Source organism: Ptychodera flava, chromosome 15 (assembly GCF_041260155.1).
Source record: "Ptychodera flava strain L36383 chromosome 15, AS_Pfla_20210202, whole genome shotgun sequence".
NCBI lineage: Eukaryota > Metazoa > Hemichordata > Enteropneusta > Ptychoderidae > Ptychodera > Ptychodera flava.
In genome coordinates, this window is record NC_091942.1 from 2762180 (window position 1) to 2784375 (window position 22196).

General features: G+C 37.4%; 2 protein-coding genes across 4 annotated transcripts in view; one reads left to right on the forward strand and one right to left on the reverse strand.

The window, feature by feature from the left end:
- The window catches only part of LOC139150901 (alpha-N-acetylgalactosaminide alpha-2,6-sialyltransferase 5-like), a 417953-nt gene that overhangs the window by 40600 nt on the left and 355157 nt on the right, over positions 1–22196 (reverse strand). The window lies entirely within an intron of this gene.
- The window catches only part of LOC139150905 (germ cell-specific gene 1-like protein), a 40917-nt gene that overhangs the window by 16200 nt on the left and 2521 nt on the right, over positions 1–22196 (forward strand). Inside the window, exon 3 of the mRNA XM_070723364.1 lies at positions 13068–13205. Coding sequence (XP_070579465.1) covers positions 13068–13205 — 138 coding nt within the window. The remainder of the gene's footprint in view (positions 1–13067; positions 13206–22196) is intronic.

The following is a 22196-nucleotide window of genomic DNA, read 5'->3' on the forward strand; positions in this document are numbered from 1 at the left end:
TATTCAACTGACCAAAGTCACACTTTTCATCAGGATGATAGTTGTAGTCCAACAACGGTAAAATATCTGCTCGATTCTTCAGCCATTTTGTTGAAGAATTACCGAGAGAAACCTCTGATAAACGTACCGTGAGAGAGTTTCGGCATTGGGTACAAATAGAAACCAAGTGTATTGTAATCAATGTATTTTGGCAAAGAACAGCTTGCAACTCTCCGTGCCGCCGAAATGGTGGCGTTTTGAAATGTTTCAGATGATCAAATCAAGTCTTGATTTGCAACACTTCTCTGGTACACAGGTTGACCTGTCAAATTTCAATGGTTGATAAGCATCAACTTATAATGCATTACATCACATGGTATAAACTACTCTCTGATTATAATCATCAATATGTCTAGTTACGCGGAAAACACGACTGAAAGTCTAATTTGTAAGCGTTCAGACTGACGAATAAACTGCCAACAAAGACATTATCTTAATACATCTTTCTTCAACAGATGTAACATGTCAAAATCAACACACGCGATGGTTTCATTGTATTTAATTAACGTGCATATTTGTAACATGACAGTGTAAATGATGTTGAACAAGCTCAGAAAAAATGATGGTTCATGAGTAATTACTTTTATCGCCAAGGACGATCACCCGCTGTTTTTTTTATTTCGTTTGTTTGTGTCAAGACTAACAATAATACAGTTCTAAGTTCCTTCCATACACTAAATGTTCACAAATAATAAGAAGATATCATATGGAGGCTTTGCGATATTTCCCTTAATTTCACGGACCTGTCACTTTCGCGTCATGATGATTATTGACAGCGAAATACTTGATCATTGATGATGTCGCTTATTAGTGCGGATGAGATCTATCAGGCTGCCAGGTAATTTTTAGGTCACAGGTCGGGGTCAAAAGGTCATGGAGACACATGGTTCTGATCTGCTTAAACCAACATTCGTTTGCTAGAGACTTTTCATTCACTCCAATAACTCGGAGTGGCAATTTGAATTGAGATATTGGTTTTGGAATTTGCCTGCCTCATTAAAAACTGACATTTTCCCTCGATAAGTAGCTTCTCTTTGATCGTGAGAAGTTGACAAACTTCACTCATGAAATGTTATATTTCACCTGTAGATCGAATATCTTTAGTCGTAAGCATATTAGGTTCTTTACTGTACAGTGAGAGTGATCCTCACTCTTGTATGTAATGTCAGCTTGTCGAAAGCCATTAAGCAATTATAGCGGCCTCTGATTGATAGAGCGAACACCTTCGTCAATACAACAAGTTTTGAGTGTCTGTCAATAAATTTTGCGTCGTCTGAAATTCATCCAAACTGTTAATTATCTCCTTATGGATTCATTTTAGATGTTTCAGCATTGTACACTATTTATACATGTTTGTTTGATATTGAATGTAGCTGCATATGGTATCAGCTTGTAGCGAGAAGTGTACAAATGATGTTCTTTCGTACAGTGTCTTTTCACTGTGAGGGTATAGTCTAGACTCTCACAAAAGAAACTCCTTTTCTGTAGTTTTACAGAAAAGCGTCGGTGTTTGATTTTGCAAAGGTAAATACCCTTTCCATGCATGCAGAGGAATTCTTGGATGAGCATGGCACTCCTATAACGGAAATTGCATTCTCGATGGGAACATCGCCCTACAGAACAGACCTCCATACCCAGCACATAGGAAACGAAAAAAAAACGCCCTTTACGGATTTCTGCTATGATTTATCGGTTTTATGCCTCAGTATACTCCGAACCCAATTTGCCGTCCCGATCACGTGATTTGAAATTTGCCACATAAAAGTTGCGTGATCGCACATCTACGACGGCTACACTTAATAGCATAGACAAGAAAAAAAATCTGAGACTTGGTAGAAATTGCAAGACGATATAAAACATAAATCCAGGGAGATCAGGTGAGATGGCTTGGTGATTCCCCAAGGCCTGGCGTATCCAATTACTGGCAGCATCGTGACATTTAATACTTTATGACTTTACTAGCGATTTAATCTAAAAGATGAAATCCCAAAAACGCACTTGGAGGAAAAAGGCGTACTCTGCCATGATGGATTCACGATGCCAAGATTCCAATCTGAGAGAGCCCTCCCATCTTGATCGTCAGCCAACCTAGCTAATATTGTTACATGGCCCTATACACATGCATCACTATCCGACTTGATTCGCGGCTATTGCTTTAACAGATTAAAATAGCGACAATCTCGTGTTCTTCTTAGATTCGCCATGGCTCTGAGAGACCAATGCCGCTGAACTCCGGAACAGTGTCGGACAACTTTAACTATTCAGTAATTCCAAGAATCCATTATCCCTCAGCCTGTAAAATATAAACAACTTTCAAGTGAGATTGACCCCTGACCCGTTATGACGTCACCGCAGATTGATGAGAGCGGAAATATTTAAATATTATTTTTGCCTTTTATACTATCGGGCATATTTTTGTATTCAACCACAGCGAGGGCCTTCGGGCGAACGTGTGAAATTGACGGAATCGCATGAAGTGCTATGAAGGTAAATGTTCCTTTGAAAGTGGAAATCAACATGATCAAAACAGCGCAATATGTTCCTAATTGATCATGAATTCATCTGTCAGACTATCACTGTGGTCGTCATGGTGTTCGTATAGCACAGAATGAAGCATATACTATAACCTGTAACCCGTAACTCTTGATGCATTTTCTATTATTTGTGTTCTGTGTGAAAAAATACAGTTTCTTGTCCTCCAAATATTACTAGTATGTCGATTTGCTAAAGTACAACTTTTCACCATGGCCCTGTGTGTGTATCATTAATGTGTAATATTATTTTTCACGACTGAACTGATTAAAATCTGGACTACAGTTATTTGTCATCAATAATATGGCATGTATCGGCAATGCGGTTTGATTCCAAGGTGTAATACTTTGCATTTCATTATACTTAATGGGGAGAAGCAAAGGGAGAGGGGCTTGTTTTCTAAACCTAAAATAATAAGTATTATCAAATGTAGTGACTATTGTCTCTGTTACAGAGTTATAGTTCACTACTCGCTGCAAATACTCTGCTTTGTCCGCATTGATCCGAGTGACATCATGATCCGTGTTACATCACACATGACGTCACTGCCTTCATGTTTTAAGTGACTTTGATTTCAATCGTCTTCCATGGTGTATCCGTCACGCTTGGCCAGGTATACCACTCCATAAAATCAGAGGCAGCCAAGCGTCTGATATCGTACACTGCCCGCCGCAAGCTAGCTCGTTGAGTTACGAAATTGTTTGATTGGTCAATAGCGGCATGCGTATATCATTGCCCCGTCTCGCGTCGTGTTTTGCGGCGTTTTTGTATTGCTAGTGTGTGGGCTTTACTGTAATTCTTGGAAATCCGCGCTTAAGTCGCCAGAATAGCCACAACTTTAAGACAGAAGCGAATGTGCTGGAAAATTAGAAAGCTTGGTGAGATTCGAACAGTGCCATGGCTGTAGTAGATTCAATGAAATGTTGAAAGACTAGACTTACTGATAAAATGATAATCTTTGCTAATATCGACTGTTTCCATGCAGACATTTGGAAATTTAACGAAGGAAACAACAACGTCGGTTATTGTTTCTGCAGTCAGACAAAATATCTCAAGTATTGCTATTAGGGTAGTACGCGTCTCGAAATTGAAAGACTTAAAACTTTTGCTCTACCTTAACTCAAGGAGCCTTTCAATCATTCTCTTGACAAATCAAGAATAAAATCAGAAGTCAAGGTGCAAATGTTGGTCGCAGAAACAAATTAATAATATTTCCCGATATTTGAAATTCAAAATGGCCACCATCCTTGTGTTAATTTTATGAGGGAAATTTAAATTTTCGATTACAAAATTAAGACGCTGAAAACTTAAGAGCTTCAAATTTAGCCCCCACACATTCTACCCTTATAAGTAGTGCAATAGCAAAACGGCTTTGTATCATGTTATTAAACAATACAAGACAGTCATTGAAAGTGGTGCATCACTGCACAAACTGGCACAGTGAAAAGCGTGGACTTAACTCGGTACATTCATTATATTTGTTGCTATTCAGTGCATATCGGCTACATGGTTCAATCGTTATAGCCGTAAACGCTCAAGTTGTACAATATCAGATGGTAGTAATGGAAAATTAAAGTGCCGGCTTTCTAATAGAACAGTTTATAGATTTTATGTACCATCAAAGAGAGCCGATGCAAGCAAGAATTGATTTGTCTCAAAGTTAGTATTGTACCTATGTTGCATTCAAACTCACACAAAGCAAGTTGTCACTATATACGATGACTGATTGGTTACTAGTCTGCTAGGTTTTATTATCCAATGCAACTGAAAAGTATTAGGAATGGTCGAAATAGTATCCATCTGATACAAACAGAATATTTCTTGCAAAATTTATCCCTTTATTGCATCGTTCAACTTGCCATCAGAAAGCGTGGCTTGGACTCCGGCGTTTTGAGAATTCCATTCGAAGATTCACAGTCCTCTGAAATGTACATGTACATTTATTGTTTACTGTGTGGGTAAATACTTTAAAACTGAAGTTTAAAAAGTAACGAACGGAAATGAATCACATTGGGAAATGTGAACACATTATTTACACAAGTTTCAAATTTTCTTTGGGAAATTTAATTCAAGATTACAAACTTAACAGGCGGATAAAATGTGTCGATTTTAGTGACCTCGTTAACTTTGTCAAAATTATCGTCCAAAATAACACGATCGACTTGTCCACATACACTTTCGAGATATATTTTAGCTTGGGACAGATATTTAATGTACCCCTTAGATTTAAGAACCGTAGAGTGTTTCCCCATGATAGTCACTCGTATTTATATATTGTATTTATTTATTTATTTATTTATGTATGTATTTATTTATTTATTTTTTATTTATTTATTTATTTATTATTTATTTATTTATTTATTTATTTATTTATTTATTTATTTTAGTTTATCGATTTATTTCGATAATTCAGCGAGCCAGAAGACCACTGACAGGCACCGTAAAATCGACCATACAAAAACAGATAAAACGATAGAAGTAAAAAAAAAGAGCAACGCAAAATAAAATAAAAACAATGACGTCAAAATAAGTAACGATATTCTCAAAAAAGGTTAAGATAGTATTATAATAATGCTTAGAATATTTAAACACATACCTAGATGCAATATCTTTTGGCACTCTTGTCAGTTTTACAAATGAGAGAGAACAATATCATACAAGATTCTTACGTCATCGCACGGTCCTTCCACAAAAAGGGACAGTGATGATCGAGATCAACCACTTTAACAGCGATGGTATCATTTTCAGCATACGGGAGAACTATGCTGCCTGTGACGCCAGATCATTTACCAATCCCAAAGGAACTTGCTTAAAAGATTGGCGACCGTACTTTTTGCAATTTTAATTATTTTTCGAAGGCACGTATGTTCCCATTACATTTTTGCAAGTGACATCTGTTCAAGATTCATCGACAATTAATCTATACCACAATTGTATACTGTGAGTGCAATCTTGTATGCTCATCAAGTGGAACACAGTAAACTTAATGGCACCATCTTGGATTCAAGTCATGGTGAACACCCGCCTGACCAGGTTTTCACCTGCCTCCATCTTCCGTAATGATAGAATAGTTGTCCAGCTGTTTTATCCTGCCAACGACATTAAAACGCAACAAAAACTATTACAGAAGAATTCCACCTATTTGGCAAATCGCATCCAAAAACTTTCTTAAAGCAACTATGTTTTCCGGTCAAGTACAGAGAGGAAATTAAGTACGTACACTTTTGGCTATTGAACGTGTCAGTTTAAATGTGATGCCACATATGCGCACGGTTTTAGGATCTATTTCCTTGATAAATTTATCTGTTTATATAAGTGTATTAATGAGCGTTGTTTGAGTATGCAAATTAGCTTATAATGAGTTAACATCACCAGAGAATATTTATTGGCCTAAAATGGTGCATTATCTGATACAAACACTCAAACATTCAGTATGATAATCTATTAAGTGTGAAGTTTCACAGGTAATCACCGTTTGTATGATTTCTGGCCCCCAAATGTGTGATCTGATGACCTTGGCAGTAAATCGTTAACAGTCATTGATAAATGGATTGATCGACGTGTCTGAAATGAAATGAGGCTAATTTGTCATCGACTTTGAAATAACAGTGAGATAAATGTCAATTGTGATCGTCCAGATCGTTGAAAAAAGTAACCACATTTTGTAGGTTTTAAACTTTGATGTCGAGAGAAGATCTCGCGATCTGAAGCATAAACACAACAAAGCTCTCATCAGAATCATCAAAGCATGATTTCAGTGTTAATTCTGTATATCGCGACTTGTTTTGCTTATTTGCGGACGAGGATGTTCCAATTTCATTGAAACACCTGACATATAAAATAATATTGACTCCCATAAATCTACTTTACTGTATGTGTCTGTAGTTTCAATTTTGTCAATTATCTTTTTTCCGTAAAGCTTAGCATACCGAGCAACTATATATATTGCGGAGAGGTCGCTCAAGCAAGTTTTAGATTTTCACGTGATTTCACGAGAGTGCAGTCCCAATTCACTCATAAAGTCAACGGCCTGTACCTGGGCAGATCAAACGGTTTCATTGGAAGATGTTGCAATAATACAGGCTTTCAAAGCATGAAAATTAGTCCATTGCATAGTTCATGCACGGTGACTTTGATATTTTTTCAAGTATTGTAAGCGACAGAATAGTTATATTGGAACTATGAACTATTAATGGCCTCCTCATACAAAACTTGTTTCTGTACCGCGTTATCCACTCAAATTTCCGTTGCAAATATCTCTCATAAAATACTTGTTCAATTTATTAAAAAGCCTGAAATATTCCTTGATTAGAACCTATTCATTTTATGCAACTGAGCAGGTCTAATGAATGAGGACCACGTCATAATGAAGCAAACAGTATGAGCATTAATGATAATGATGACCCTGATCAAGACGACAATAAAATGCACCTGCTAATATCGGCACTCCTGCTGAGAAATAACTATAGCATTAGCTACTGTTTCTTCTTTCTCATCATGGTCCTAGAGGTCAGCTTTGATGTCTCTGCTATGAATTTCAGGATCGGCGAGAAGTTTTATTTCTGTGGTGAGACTTCCCGCCATTCTTTTGAACTGGATTTTACGGTCCATTTCACTGCCCATAAAAAACAAACACGATCAAGAAAAGCGGTTCAAAGGGATTTGTTTTATGTACCACAGTATTAATAACCTCTTATATGTGATTATGAAGAAAACCGCGCCGCAAGAGAACGACCGATAGATAAATATCAGGTTTTATTTCGCTAGTAATGCAGTGTAGAAACCCTTTTCGAAAACACCAACAAAATGATAGGGCTAAGTCAAGTTTACCTTGAATTTATCGTTTGTTTGTTTGTTTGTTAGTTTTCCACTATCGCGAGTCACGTGATACAATGAAGCAAATTCTGATATTATCGCAACTGAGTCCTTACCGTTGCTCCTGCGGTCCAAACGTTAGATTAGGTGAGCTTACTAGCTTGGATATCTTATAAATTGTTTGTATTCTCTGCAAAGCTTCTTTAACGATCTAGATCCATATTAGAACGTAACTGCCACATCAAAGGCGAGGCAGCAAAAATGTAATCGGACGTATAAAACTGCTGCCTCGATTACGTATATTTCGGATCTCCTCAAATTGAAAGTCATATGAGCTAGATACACTTGAAATAACTTACATCACACAATCATGAAAATGATGAGTAAACTTACGTTTGAAATATTTTCGATGGAACTTAATCTTTGGAGCTGTTTTGTGCATGTAAACGCGTACCCATCTAACACACTTGAAACGCATATTTTGGACACACGAACTCAATTTCTGAATGTCATTACATTTCACATGATTTTTTTTTCACGGAGAGTGAAATTTAACTTTCCCCTTGCCAACGCTTTCTTGGCATATCCCTCCCTCTAAATTCTTAATGATATTTTCAATTTTCCCAACTAGTGCGACCGCAGGCCCCTCGTGGAGGGACTGTGATGTGGTAGAAACGGACAATCGACAAATATTATGCACAAATCCAATTCACAAATCATAGAGGCAAAATTAAGTTCAAAAACCGGTAACCCATCTTGTATGACAGGCTAGTTGAAAGAGAAAAAAATCGATGGGAGTCGCTGGAACCTTCTTTTCACTTAGGTGGACAAACAATTCTTCATCGCTAATCTTTGGAAGAAATATCGATGTACAGTCATTTGCAATGGGAATTATGGGAGATTCTTCCACCATTAAGAACAGGTAGATTCTTATCCGGTTTGGTTTTTATGGGATGGAGTGAAGATATGATATTTATCTTTTATCAACGGTATTAGCGCATGGATGGCACGACAGCCACAGATAAAATGATAATACATCAATTGTTTCCGAGGGAGTGTGTCATTTAATACAGGGCGCCATCGAGTAGTGTTCACGAGGTCACAACAAAATACGCATTCGAGTTCCTGTTAGTTCAGGAGTACAAACAGAATGAGTTTCTGGTTAATTTGTTTGATGTATTCGATATGCATTGCATGTTGACATTACACACAAATTATATCGCTTGTACGAGCAAGCTTAGGACTAGATATAAGATTTATTGCACAACGAAATATTACGAGTCGAAGACGCCGTTATTGTTTGCCTTATTGTAATGGCGTGTCACGGAATTTACAATCACAAAAATCTGTGGGCTTACGTAGACATGCCAGATTACAGAGACCTTTGTTTTATGCGTTTATTTGTTTTGGATGCTTAAAAAGCATTATGTATCATTTCTCACGGAGTCAGTTAAAAATATTCCTTACGACTAACAAACTCATAAAATAGAAAATACATAATTTATTTTTCTGTCAACAAATGTGCACGCATTCTCTCACCCCCACTCTTGTGTGTAGCTTGTGTGTATTGCTCCGTCCGTCTCTTTCACTCGCAACAGGATTGGCTGAAACTGCATTATTAATGTCCTGTGATCTTTTAGTCTTCTTCCTGTCTTTGCGTCAAAATTATGACAACTGTGACGTCATTGGATCGTTTCAAAACTGCCAATGCAATTTCAAATTGACAAAATCATTGATTTTACGTTCAGATACAAATACCATGAGACTCATCATTTACTTTTAGATACTTTTGTCAGGGACATATCTGGCCCTTCACCATATTAATCACCTTGACGAGTTGTCACCAGTGGTTTTGAAGTGTCTCTAGCAATAGAAGATTGATAGCCATATTTTGTTTCATACTCCACAATGCACATAAGTCAATCTGAAATAGCAAATCATAGACTTTTTGAAAAATGACTAAAGAAAATGTGTTCTACAGCTATGCTTGCCAGATAATGAACGAGTCTTAAGAAGTTATAATTTGGCCGATTCATGAACGGCGAAAAAGGTAAAAAGGTGGGTTTATAATAGAGCCAGTAGCTGTAACATTTGATATTTATTCACTATTTTAGTTTTGAAAGTCAAGTATAGTTTCTTATTCTGCACAGTATTCAGCTTTCAACTCAACCTGTCAATGTGTACATCATTGTTATTATGGTACGGACTTGAATTCAAATCTAAACAACTTTAGCTCTTCATTCACGCGCTTGAACGCAAATGAACCCATACATGTTTCACTTTCCATTCGAATGATAATCGTCCACGTGGACTCTATTCAGCATTTTCATTTTTTAAAAAAGTGAAAATGCGTGGGTCAATTTGCGCTCAAGCTCGTGAATGTAGAGTTGAAGTTAAATTACTTAAGGTTACGCTGGATAATAAAATAAAACGTATATGGGGAGGAGCTAAATCTGCGTTTGAAATTGAATGTGGCATCATACCAACAGGAGGAAACATAGAATTATTACGCCGTCCTGTATTCCTTGAGGCTGGTCTTCCAGCCTTAAACTTTCTATACAATAACGGAAATAGTAAATATACCATCATAATTGGTCGAAGATTTTCTCGCCATGCATGCCACATCGCAGAGTGTGGTTGTTGGTCCCAGCACTATCTCGGTCAATCGGAAAAGTATTACAATAGCAAATAATGACAGAAACTCTGCAATTATGTTTTTCCGACATGAAAATACAATTCAAGCACAGTCTAAAGTTATTGGCCAAGTTGCAATGGAGAAAAGACGACAAAGCATGTTGAATGATAAAGTGATGATAATTTAGCCTCTTCACTATGTCCCGTTACATGTCGGTGAGGCAATTTGTCATCTTGCAGTATTTCATGGTAGAACGGAACTCGACCATGCAGCAGGTGACATTCGTGTTTTTGTTTCAAGGGCCTTTTGCGACGTAATACTGCCATCTAAAGGTAGAGGGATGGATTGTAGTAACCGAAGGGTAAGAGTATTATTGCATTACGGATTTGAACACTATGACGAGATCCTTCCAGAACTTTCAAACGAGAGGTACAAGAATCGATACCCGGATTCTCCCCATGTTACTGGCACACGTACTAAATCTGAGACCAAGATATGAAGTTCAGCTTGAGACTTTAATGCTAAGGGTGAGAAACCGAGACAAGTTTTACAGACAAAACGTAAACTAGAATCTGCGCGAAACTAAGCGAATGGACGCCATCATGGAGACTTTAGTAAAGAAGGAAGTGAGTGAGAGAGTACCGCTCATCAAATTCTGGTTCATTTTAAGTATTTCTGTGGAGGCGTTTCACGTGTGAGAATAAAGGAAAAATATTTGGGTCTATTTGCACTCAAGCACGCCAATAATTGAAGGTTATTTGGGGTAATAAGTTTAAGTTTAAGTTGTGCGGGAAGAGCTAAACGCGCAACATTGAAGTGTGGTATCATACCGGCCAACATGATGATAAAAAACTTGGCCGTAAATGTACCCCTTTCGAACCATTTCCATGTTCAAAATAACGTAACTGTGGGTGTTTTTTTATCTGCTGAATGCGAACGTTTAGGCTTGCAAAGGCGAGACAGTTGCATAAAACTAGAGTACAATCAAACGTGCATTCTTTAAGTAAAGTAGAAACTTTAGGCTTACATGGTTTTTAAAGTCCTGAGAGTTAACAGGCTTGATTGGAGACGTATCAAATATACACAGAGTGCATTGCATATTCTGTGTATGTTTGTATTTGCAGGACATATTAACCTTCCTCGTTCAGCAACATGACCTGCATTATCCTCCCTGAGAAGCTAATGAATTTAATTTAGTCACGAGCTGCGCTTCGTGTAAAAGTCATCATAATTCTAAATGTTAATTCTTCGGCCTTGCCTTGCTTGTTATTGATAAACAAAATTACAGCCGTCATACTTGACCTTTTGATGGCTTAAGGCCTTACAAGATCTCACTACAACTATTATGATCGATTACAGCGACTTGAAAGTAATTTCCTGTATTACTCCTGAAACCTTTCATTAATCGTGGCCGTTATTAAAACGTCGCTTTCGCAGCGCGAACACTACGAACACAATGCTTTGTTCTGTCGACCGTTAGGTCCGCTAAGAACTTCACTGTTTCACGTCTGAAGATCGTATAGTATAGAGATACATGTGAAAGTACGAGCGTCTACAGGTCGTAGTACAGTTATACATATTCAAATTCAAATTATTGACGCTTTCAATTTTTCTGTGAAATTACAATAACCTGCAGGTTAGACAACACTTCCCTGCTTTGACCGAATAATGAGTGTAACGTCCAAATTATTGTTTCCGTGCCAGAAAGAAATTTTGAAACAGATATAATGGTGTCTACGCTATTGCAAAAGGTTTCAATGGTACATCTTGGTCACGTGATGATGTAACTACAATGACTGAAAAACTAATAACTGTGATGAGTACGGTGGTAATTATGTATTGTCCTAGAGTTGGAACAACTTGCATCGAAGGAGAGCTCAATTCAAAAAATATTTCCTTTAATAAATTCATACATTCATGTTTTTTTACAATCGCGGTATTCTTCACAAGGGACGCATACGCTTTGATGCATAAGTAAATATTTGACGGATTGGCGGTTGTCTCCATCTAATGAACTTTTATATATACATGATTTAATACAATTACACCCTCTGCCTGCAAGATAGTGCCAATATGACGCTGTAGTACTGAGTAAATTGTGTTATTTCGTTGTCACTCGAGCCCATCACTGCGTTAATGTGGATAAAATATGGTATCTGAATGTTCCGGTCGGAAGCATTCTGCATAGCACTGTCATTTTGAAAGGCTATGTGTGAAAGCTGAGTGTTGTGCAGTCTAGCGTTGTATTTACCCAAGATATTACAGTTACTTGTTATTTTCAAGGAACTATTTTATGCTTTGTGGGCAAAATACCTTTGTTTGCTCCAAACACAATTTGTATGTTTTGTTAATTAGAAGTAGTTCTAGAATTTGTAGATTCGAAATGTAATGGAAATTTCCTCCCTATGACGTTGGAGTACTACTCAGATAAAAGAGAAAACAAACTCTCTCCTCCACCTCTCTCTCTCTCTCTCTCTCTCTCTCTCTCTCTCTCTCTCTCTCTCTCTCTCTCTCTCTCTCTCTCTCTCTCTCTCTCTCCATGTGATCAAAAACGTTCTTAAAGTGTAAAATAAATTCGGAATATCAAAGTTTCGATTGCTACAGCAAATGCCTGACGACTTCTCAATGGTATATATATATATATATATATATATATATATATATATATATATATATATATATATATATATATATATACATACATACATACATACATACATACATACATACATACATACATACATACATACATACATACATACATACATACATACATACATACATATATATATACACACACACAATATGTTTGTAATTTCTTTGTTATTTATTTATTTATAATCGAATTCGTATATTTCTTATCCATCATTGTACAATTTAAACTGATCAAAATAAAGTATATAGCATATATCCTTGTTTCTCCATGTCGTGATACTATGTGAATGAGTCTTATCAAATTATTCATTCTCATTTATCATGCATTGTACTCAGATGAAAGCTGAAAATTAAACCGAACAATGAGTATACTGTTTAATTTACCCAACAGATCAATGGAAGTCGGTCATAGCATTCGAGTTAGTGTGTACAGTGGCGATATTTTTCGCCAGCGTGATAGCAACCATTGGCTGGATCAAGAAGATGCCATTACCAACGCTGCTTGCTGGTGTCACCGAGGCAATGGCAGGTAAGGTGAAACGTGCGCGGACTATCTATCATATTGTTTTTTACGTTGCGCATGCGTTTTGGAAACATACACACAAGTAGTCAACTTGTTTTATGGCAAGTGTATATCCAACGGCGCACCTTGACCCTATTTTAGGGGCCGTGGATAATTAAAGCATGCGCACGGTAAACGCAACCCCCTCCCTCTCCCTAAACAAAAGTTCGGAAGAGCGAAAATCCAACCAAGCCTCATTCTGTATCAAGATACCAACGATCGGTAATTACGTCATAATGAAACAACGCATACACTCTAACCACCTCCAGGCATATCCCCTCTAAAATCAATCTTTTTTCAGCGCCGACTCGACAATGACGCAACCAATACAATGAAACGATGAAGACAGTGTATCCAAAATTATTGTTACGTTATTTTACACATGCACTGAACCACACGGATGTCAAAAGAATGGTGTAGCTGCTAAGCTGGTGCCGCACTGGCTTGGTACACGCCAAATAATACAGTGATATTTTGCGATACAAGAAAACGTGTTGCAAGATTTTGCGATATAAAACAAGAAGTGCGATTTTTTGCGCACGGTAATCGAAATACAGCCAAACCCCCTCCACCCCCACCCAAACGCGGAAGTTGCGTTTGCCGTGCGCATGTTTTAATTATCCACAGCTCCTAAGTTTCGAACAAACCTTTGGTATCTAGAACTATCGAAGGGATTCGGCGGTTTTGCTTCAGAAAACAAATGTGTGACGTTTTCGTCGCCTTATCTGAAGCATTAAAATTTCTGTTGATATCAAGAATGTGATAGGAAGAATACTTATCAGAAATGGAGACAAAGATATTGCATCTGGTTTCCTTGGATACACGAAATGATTTTGGGTGAATGGACACGATAATGTTTACAGAGAACAGGGTCATGTGAGAAAAAGAACACTTTGTTCACATCAAGAATAATATATATATCTTTTGCGAGGCTTAGTTTGGTATTTCGACTTGCATGCCAATATTTGTAATTTAAAAGTAAAATTTTGCTAAGTTACAATCTCTCGCTGTGGTTAGAATCAAACAGAAGGAAAAAAGAGGCCTTGCATTTATCAGTCCGTCTTTGCCATCTTTCCAAATTTTAAAACTCGGCAAAATGACAAGTAGCTTGAAATCACATCTAACGTGCCCGGAACGCACGTGTTTAGCATGATGATCTGCTACCGGGCCTGTAGCGTATTATCGCTCTGACGTCATAGGCAAGGAGGGAGTGGTAGCTGTCCAGACAGAGAATGTATGCCTTTAGGATCATGCTCTGTTGACAAAGGATAAAGTGACTCGATTTTAACCTCAGAACTAAAACTAGAACGTGAAATGATACAGAGGAAATCACATGACAGCATTCTGCAAATAGCAGCCATTCTATTCAGACCAAATAAAGCAGTATACTAAATTGCGAAATCTTTGATCAGCGATCTCAAGTTCCTGACTGTTTTGATTCAATTCACCTCAAACTATTTAGAATTTTCAAGTGCCTATGAAAAGTGTATACGCAATATTTGAATCAACTAAGCTGAGTTCGACTTAACTTGTCAAATCGCGTTACGATCACAGTCCCTCGTCACTGGCCTAATTGTGATCACTGCGAGTCACGTGACAATATTTGATCGATGAACTTGGCATGAAGCTCAAAGTTTAAAAGCACTTTTACTACTGACGTCATCACCACTGATTGTTGTAGAGATTATCTTAAAACATCACATAGAAAGCCACCGACAAAGGGTTAAAGGTCATATATATTTGATGTCAGTGATGATAGAAAGTTTGATAAGACACTTGCACCTAGTCTTTCACCTTTGAGTGCGTCCAGATGTAGTTTGGCTGTGACAAAGATCTGCCACCTTTGGTGGAAATTTGATGGTATAATCAACAAAGAAAAGATGATCATTATCAACAACAACATCGGCATGATGGTGTAAGGGATGTAGAATACTACTAGTACAACGATGTTGCTAAGCCGGCTTTCCATCAATCAATATGCAGCTTTTTAGAAGTATTCGGTAAACCTGTATTTCATTGACGTGCATTGCACAAATCTTTGACGTCATCATTAATAATATTCAATCCACATATATGTTGATGGTGCAGAACCTGAACAAACTGATCCGTGTTGAGTGTGTGATATTGTTAGTGTTACCTGTCGTTTGTTTAGGCATTAGAAAATTGCTGTCGACGCTTACAGAGCAAATGAACCGAACTCTTCTGCTGTGATGTGTTTTATCCTACCACTTTTCCTCATTCTTTAACGCCTGGAAGAGCATATTTGTCAAAAGTTGTTCGACGTACGCAGGCGGTATATAAGGCTACATGACAACTCAGTACTGGTGTTTTATTCAAATCTTTTATTCTGTGATTCCAGGGTCTGTCCTACGTCTTGTGCACGTTGATCGCACTTTGTGAACGTTGATTGCATATTTTGCACGTTGGTCGCATTTTTTGCCAAAGGTTACCTTAAATAAGGATATGAGGCACCTGTATAAGACACTTCACTACCGCTACATTGTTTCCATAAAACAATAAAATGAAACATAACACTGGTCTATACCAGTCCCCTGGCAGTCGGCAATGTTTTAACCATGACCTGCAGATTCTTGTTGGATACCACACATTTCACCTACTTACATCTTTCGGACACATATTCACTTGCTGTGGATGTCACTATTTTTCAGCAATGCCCGGATGAATGACCTTGCAATATATTTCACAGCACAGAAATTTCGCTGTCAAAGGAGTGTTGTTACTATATTACGGTCTAATTGGTTTCTATCGTGAAATCAGCCTTCAATGCGTAATATAAAATGCCATTAGTGAGTCCGTTGCCCGTCCTGCTCAGACGCCTTGCCTTCCACATAGCTTGCTATTTACGTTTTTTCATTCATCAATCATGGCTCGGGATGGAATATTTTCTGCATTAATCATCGATCCGAACTCAATATAACGTTTAAATTAATTAGTTTTGCGAGGCTTAGTTGTTTTCATGCATTGAGCTCTTTCATTGACTTTTTGTTACGTCACGGTCGCAAAGGGGAACGTCTGGAATTGTCGCAAACTCAAACCTTCAGGGGAGAAAATTACCTGATGTGTACGAGATTTCAGAGTTCTACCGTACATAGGTCACGTGACTGTCGCTGATCTACTAGTAGTCAAATAAAATAAAAAAGTCAATGAAATGGAAACCGATCGTTGACGTAATATTTGATTCTTTGCTTTTGTCCTATCAAAATTACTGAATTTCTGCTTGGCGCTCGCTTGGTGATCGCTTCAGCAGCTACAAAAATGCACCACCTTGTCGTACTAATGTACAATACTGAAATGTTGACTACACGTTCAGTAACTGATAACGCGTTAATTCATAATAGGAGTAAGCTAATGTTTCGATTGCGCGCTAGCCTCTCTTTCAATTTTGATCGCAAATTACATTGCAAGACTTAAATCCAAAGAAAATGTCATAAACGGAATGAAAGCTGCTATGATTGTATCGGTTTAACCGTGTCATGCTACGTAACATTAATTAGAGGTACTGCTTTCAGGTGTTTTCTTTACCCTGCAAATCATTTCCTCAATTTTTCCAACCCCTAAAAAATTACTATTTCCACGCTTTTTTGGCTATTAGCTTACTGGGAAAAATACAATTGGTAAAGTATATGTTTATTGATCCCATCAGTTCGCTGTCATTGAACAGTGAATACATTTGGCATCCGGACAATAATGGTTCTACATTGATCCTAAATACATATACAACACAATTAAGACTCAAAGCCGGACAAATTTAATATGAGACATGAATACCATGTCGGCTGTCTGGCTTACCTGCGGAATATGTCTAGCTAATTATGACGCAACACACAAAGTAATAACATATGAGACTACAAACAGTTACTGCGCATGCACACAAACAAACCAATCAGTTAGGAGGAATGTATTATGAGCAGATAGTATTGGCGACACCGGTTCAGACAATGAGAGGCAGATCTGAAACGTGATACAACCCAAACGTCTCGAACATCGACGCAGTTTTTAAATTATAACTGTAATTCACAGTTCCTAGTGGCTTGGGTTGTTAAAAAGTCTATTTATATCAATACTCTGTTTTTTCTGACGGATTGCACCATGTATGTATCTAAGTTGTCTTAGCAAATTGAATGCACCCAAAATGAGAAAAGAGGCCAATAACTGATGCCAGCCAATGGTAAAGAACATAACAATAGGCGTCTTCTAGACTATTACCTCGAGTTTTCCGCTTTACGAGCATTTTAACATAATTATTCAATCCTCTATCTTAAAACACTGGATATATAACAATTGTTTACACGGTTTTATAGAGTTAGGCTATAAACAGCCACATGAAATGGACGATGACGGTTTTCAAATTTATTATCTTTAAAAGCCTTGCTTTTTATTGTACTCTGTGGAAACCAGAAGTATGCGTTTTCTCTTGATAGCATTGATAAACAACGGCGACACTGGTGGCGCTACGTCTTCGGCATGCAAGTGAAAAGGTCGTAAAAAAGTCAAATGTAATATATTGCTGTCTGTATAAAAGATGGTTAGTTCTAAAAGATAACGGTAGTAATTAATTCGAATGTTTAGCATGTGGAAATACGGTCGTCTGCCGTGCATGACTCTAATGAGAAGTAACGGTCAGGGAGAGTTTGGGATTTGTCTTTAATGAGTTGTGGCACCAGCTTGCATAACCTAGTGCGTAAGAATGACTCCTTCCTCATAAAGGAAATACTCTTGGAGAAGCTATTCTTTTACAGAACGCAAGGTTGCATTGCTGTACTGGAGGCACTGGCCGTGGGCGTTCGCTTACGATTTCGTGCCCGCCTTTCCTTAGGTACACCAGTAAATCATACAGAGCCCGCCACCATGCGACAACTTTGGTGCCACATATTACCATTCTGGACATTGGGCAGCAGGCTGAAATGTAGAGAACCGCCAGTAGGCACTTGAAGTGGATATTTCAATCGTCGAAGGCACATGACCATGATTTCAAAATGTGTCTGATAATTATATCATTGTTTACAACCGTAGCTTCTTTCAAATTTAAACAATGTGAAAGTTATGCTAAATATTTTATTCAAACAATACAATTATGGTTTTGTACATACCATCATTACGTAATTTTGATTGGATGAAATATTCCTGTCGTTTTCTAATTTAGCAAATGTATTAGTTACATTAACAGCATGGAATATGTCTTTAGTCCTCTTTTGTCTCTGAAATTCACTTTTCTCGAATACTATCAGCCTTGTAGCGGAAAACGAATATGAGGTGAATTTACGATGCAACGCTGAACATGTCAACTTTAATTTCGTAGAGTTTCTGCGATTATCGGACAAACCGAAGCCGCAAGATTAGTGACAGATCTAAACCAGTTCAATGACAGCGATATACTGATTCTGTTTGCAAACCACGTTCCAAAATGCTATCGATGGTAATTATTGATCAAATGAAAAAGTGGCATCTCTAGTAGGCAGTTGAATAACAGTTGAATGACAAAACTTCTTTGTATTGCTCACTGTACATTGGACAGTCACTGTACATTAAGAAATTAATGGTGCACATTACACGCAGTCTGCTTAAGGTGCAGATACTAGACGTCATAAGCAGTGTTCCTTGAGTTTCAATATCCATCGGATAATCGATTTTCAATGCTCGTAATTTTCTCAAATTATCGGGGTCATTGTAAATTGCTCCCTCTAATTCGGGGCATTAGGGGTCGATGAGTGGGCGGAAGATGCTAGGACAGACTTTTAGTGTCTGCAGACATAAATTGCAGAAATTGTGCGAGGCATTTTCCCGCAGTAACGCTGGTTGTTTGCAAAATATCGCATGATGAGAGTTAAATTACAGTAACGAGTTGTGGATTCTATTCCAGTCCACAAAGCGGTACAGTAAAATACCTTAAGTCAGGTTTCCGTACTAAATCAGCGTCCACAATCCAAACATTTCTTTGTGATATTTCCGATGTTGAAACCTTCAGACAACCGTCTGGCTTTCGTTGATAGTTTACAATGTTCGCTGACTCCTAGTTTCCGTAACCATTCCATAATTTTATGATTGTAGAAAAAATGTAAAAATTTTCGACATTTTAGGAGTAGCAGCTAATAATTTGATTTAATTCATCGACCTGTCTGTAATAGCTATACTCCCGATAAAAACACATCTCCATGGTACTGCTCATATATCATATATCAAAGTGATATTTTAGATTCCTACATCAAACGACCAGTGACTGTAACTTTTGACGATTTTTTCACTATTTGAATTTTGTATGTTCTTGTTCTTCTCCCAAAGCATGTTGAAACGCCTGCCATTTATCTCACCAACACAGCGTCTATATGTGTAATGAACTGTTATTGTTTACATTTGAATGTTAGTCCGGACTAAAATTCGCCTGTCAACAAGAGTAATGAATGTTAAAGCGACAATAGCTGTAACGTCTGATGTTTCTTTTTACTATTTGTAATGTCAACCTCAGTTTCTTTTTCTACCAAAAGAGCATGCATATTTATATACACAGTATTCAGCGCTTCAATTTACTGAGTTTGTAGATGCCTAAATTGCATTCATGGGATGGATGAGCAACTTGACTCTGTAGGTATGGATGTGTTAAGCTAATCACGTGGCCATCTCCAGGGAATACAAAAAAACAACATAGAATCTTTAATATTCTTAGTAAACTGCATTGTTTTGTATTAACATAGTTTTCGAGGTTACAGTATATGATAGCGTTTTGTGCTCCCATGAACGTACCTTCTGTCGGGAATGATCTATCGTACCTTGTCCGTATTGCAAGAGTTTTCAGCTGGATTCGTCATGTTTTCGTCACTCGTTATCGTTTTTTAATACATTTAGAATTAAGCCAAAAAGGAGACTTTCTCAGAAGAATTATACTTCTCACTGTATGTGTAATTCAGCGTAAAATGCTGGGACGGGAACACAGGGTGAATGTGCAGAAAGAAAAATCAACAAAATCACAGCTGGTGCCATGGTTCCTGCGAAGTGAACGTGCATGGGAAGTCCTTTGTAATGGATTTATTTATTTATTTATTTATTTATTTATTTATTTCTTTATTTATTTATTTATTTATTTTATTTATTTATTCAATTTATTTATTTATTTATTTATTTATTTATTTATTTATTTATTTATTTATTTATTTATTTATTTCTTCAAAACGAAGGGTTTCCCATTTACAAGCACAAATCAGGGAGATGACCCAATAAGGTTGTGAGATTCCATAGGTCCTTTAAACAATAACAGCAAAAGATAAAGGTTAAAGTCTATATGAACTAAAAGGATGGGTAGTCTTCATTAAAATATCCTAAACTCAAAACTTTGTGGTCTCTGTGATGGTCAAGGTCATAACAGCAGCAGGTATTCTAAAATATACAACGTTAAACGTGGAGTAGTTTTTTTGACATGTTTCAAAGGCAACTTTGGTGACAATTGTACCATTACTAAGCAAAAGGACATATATGTACATTGAAGGAGTCGCATTAAAAATGGGTTTGTTTTCGACGTTTGCTTAACTCTGCGAAAGAGACATTCCCTTGGTAATACAGTACATGGCGACGTCAGAACCAAGCTAATCCGGATGATCCAGATTTACTAGTTAAATGTCTGAAACATTTTTATCGACGCATTCAAGACGACGTTTTCAATTAGCAAGCTCCTTAAGATGCTTCTACGTTTTAAAGGATTAACAGGAAAAGTTTTTTGAAAAACAAGGGAAACGTCTGCCTTGTAGATTTCTATAACTCTGGGATTTCAACGTAATTCTTTCAGAGTAAAAGAGCCCCGGATGAGTGATTGCTAAGACATTCTGACATTAGAGTTTCTCAGCGGAAATGGTTAATATGTGCTTATCATTACCCACTACAACTAACAGTCAGTGACCAGATCAAACTATCGCAATATTTCATGTCATTCCGTAATTTGTGTGCCAACTATGTGTACTATCGTCCTGAAATTATTGACTAAGGTTCCGCATTTTAGTTATGACATCGTTGTAAAGTTTTATTCTAGGTCTATCGAGTGTTTCAAGTATTTATTGTTATAAAATTTTCATCAAATAATCTATCAATGTAGAAACGACATCACAGCAATAACTTCTCATCGTGGATGACCTTTCTCTTTTGACGAGAACAAAACGTTTGTCAGTTTGTGTGTTTGTCTTTCCGTCTGTCTGGCTGTCAGGTTTGTCTGTCTATGCGTCTGTCAATCTATCTCTCTGTCCGTCCGCGTCCGTCCGATCGACCGTCCGTCTGTCCATCTGCGTCTTGTCTGTCTGATTGTTTGTCTGATTGTCTGTCAGAGTGCCTGTTTTTTATTAAGATAGAACGTGCCTCGGAGACATATTTTCGGACTCTCAAACTTTCACAATTCTTTTCTGATATACCTTTTTAAAGCTCTTGGTGTAAGAAAACTTTATACCGGCTTAGTTTTTCGAAATTCGAAACTTTTTTATTTTTCTCTAGAGAGTTAGCACAGGGATGGGCCATTTTGAATTTCTAATATCGGTAAATCTTGGGTTATTTGTTTCTCTAGGACCCAAATTTGCATGGTGACCCCTGATTTTTATTCTTGATTTTGAAAGAGAATGGTTGAAAGGTTCCTTATATAAGGAAAGTCTAAGAAAAAGTTTAAGGCTTTCACTTTCGAGGCGCATACTACCTTAATGAAGTAATCTTGATACAGCTGAATTTCATGGGTCGGTGACATAGATGAAAACATCATCTAGTGACGCGCATGTACAATGCTATTACCCCAGGAGTACCAAAAGTAGATTAGCATTGTGCGATAGGAATAAGCCAAAATTGAGCCTAAATATGTATTCTTTTTTATTTTGATGATTTTGGCTGAATAGGGTTCGCTCGACCTTTTTGACAGATCAACCTACATTCGGAGAGGTTTCTGCCAAAGTAAATTTAAGGGGAAACAGTCGTCGG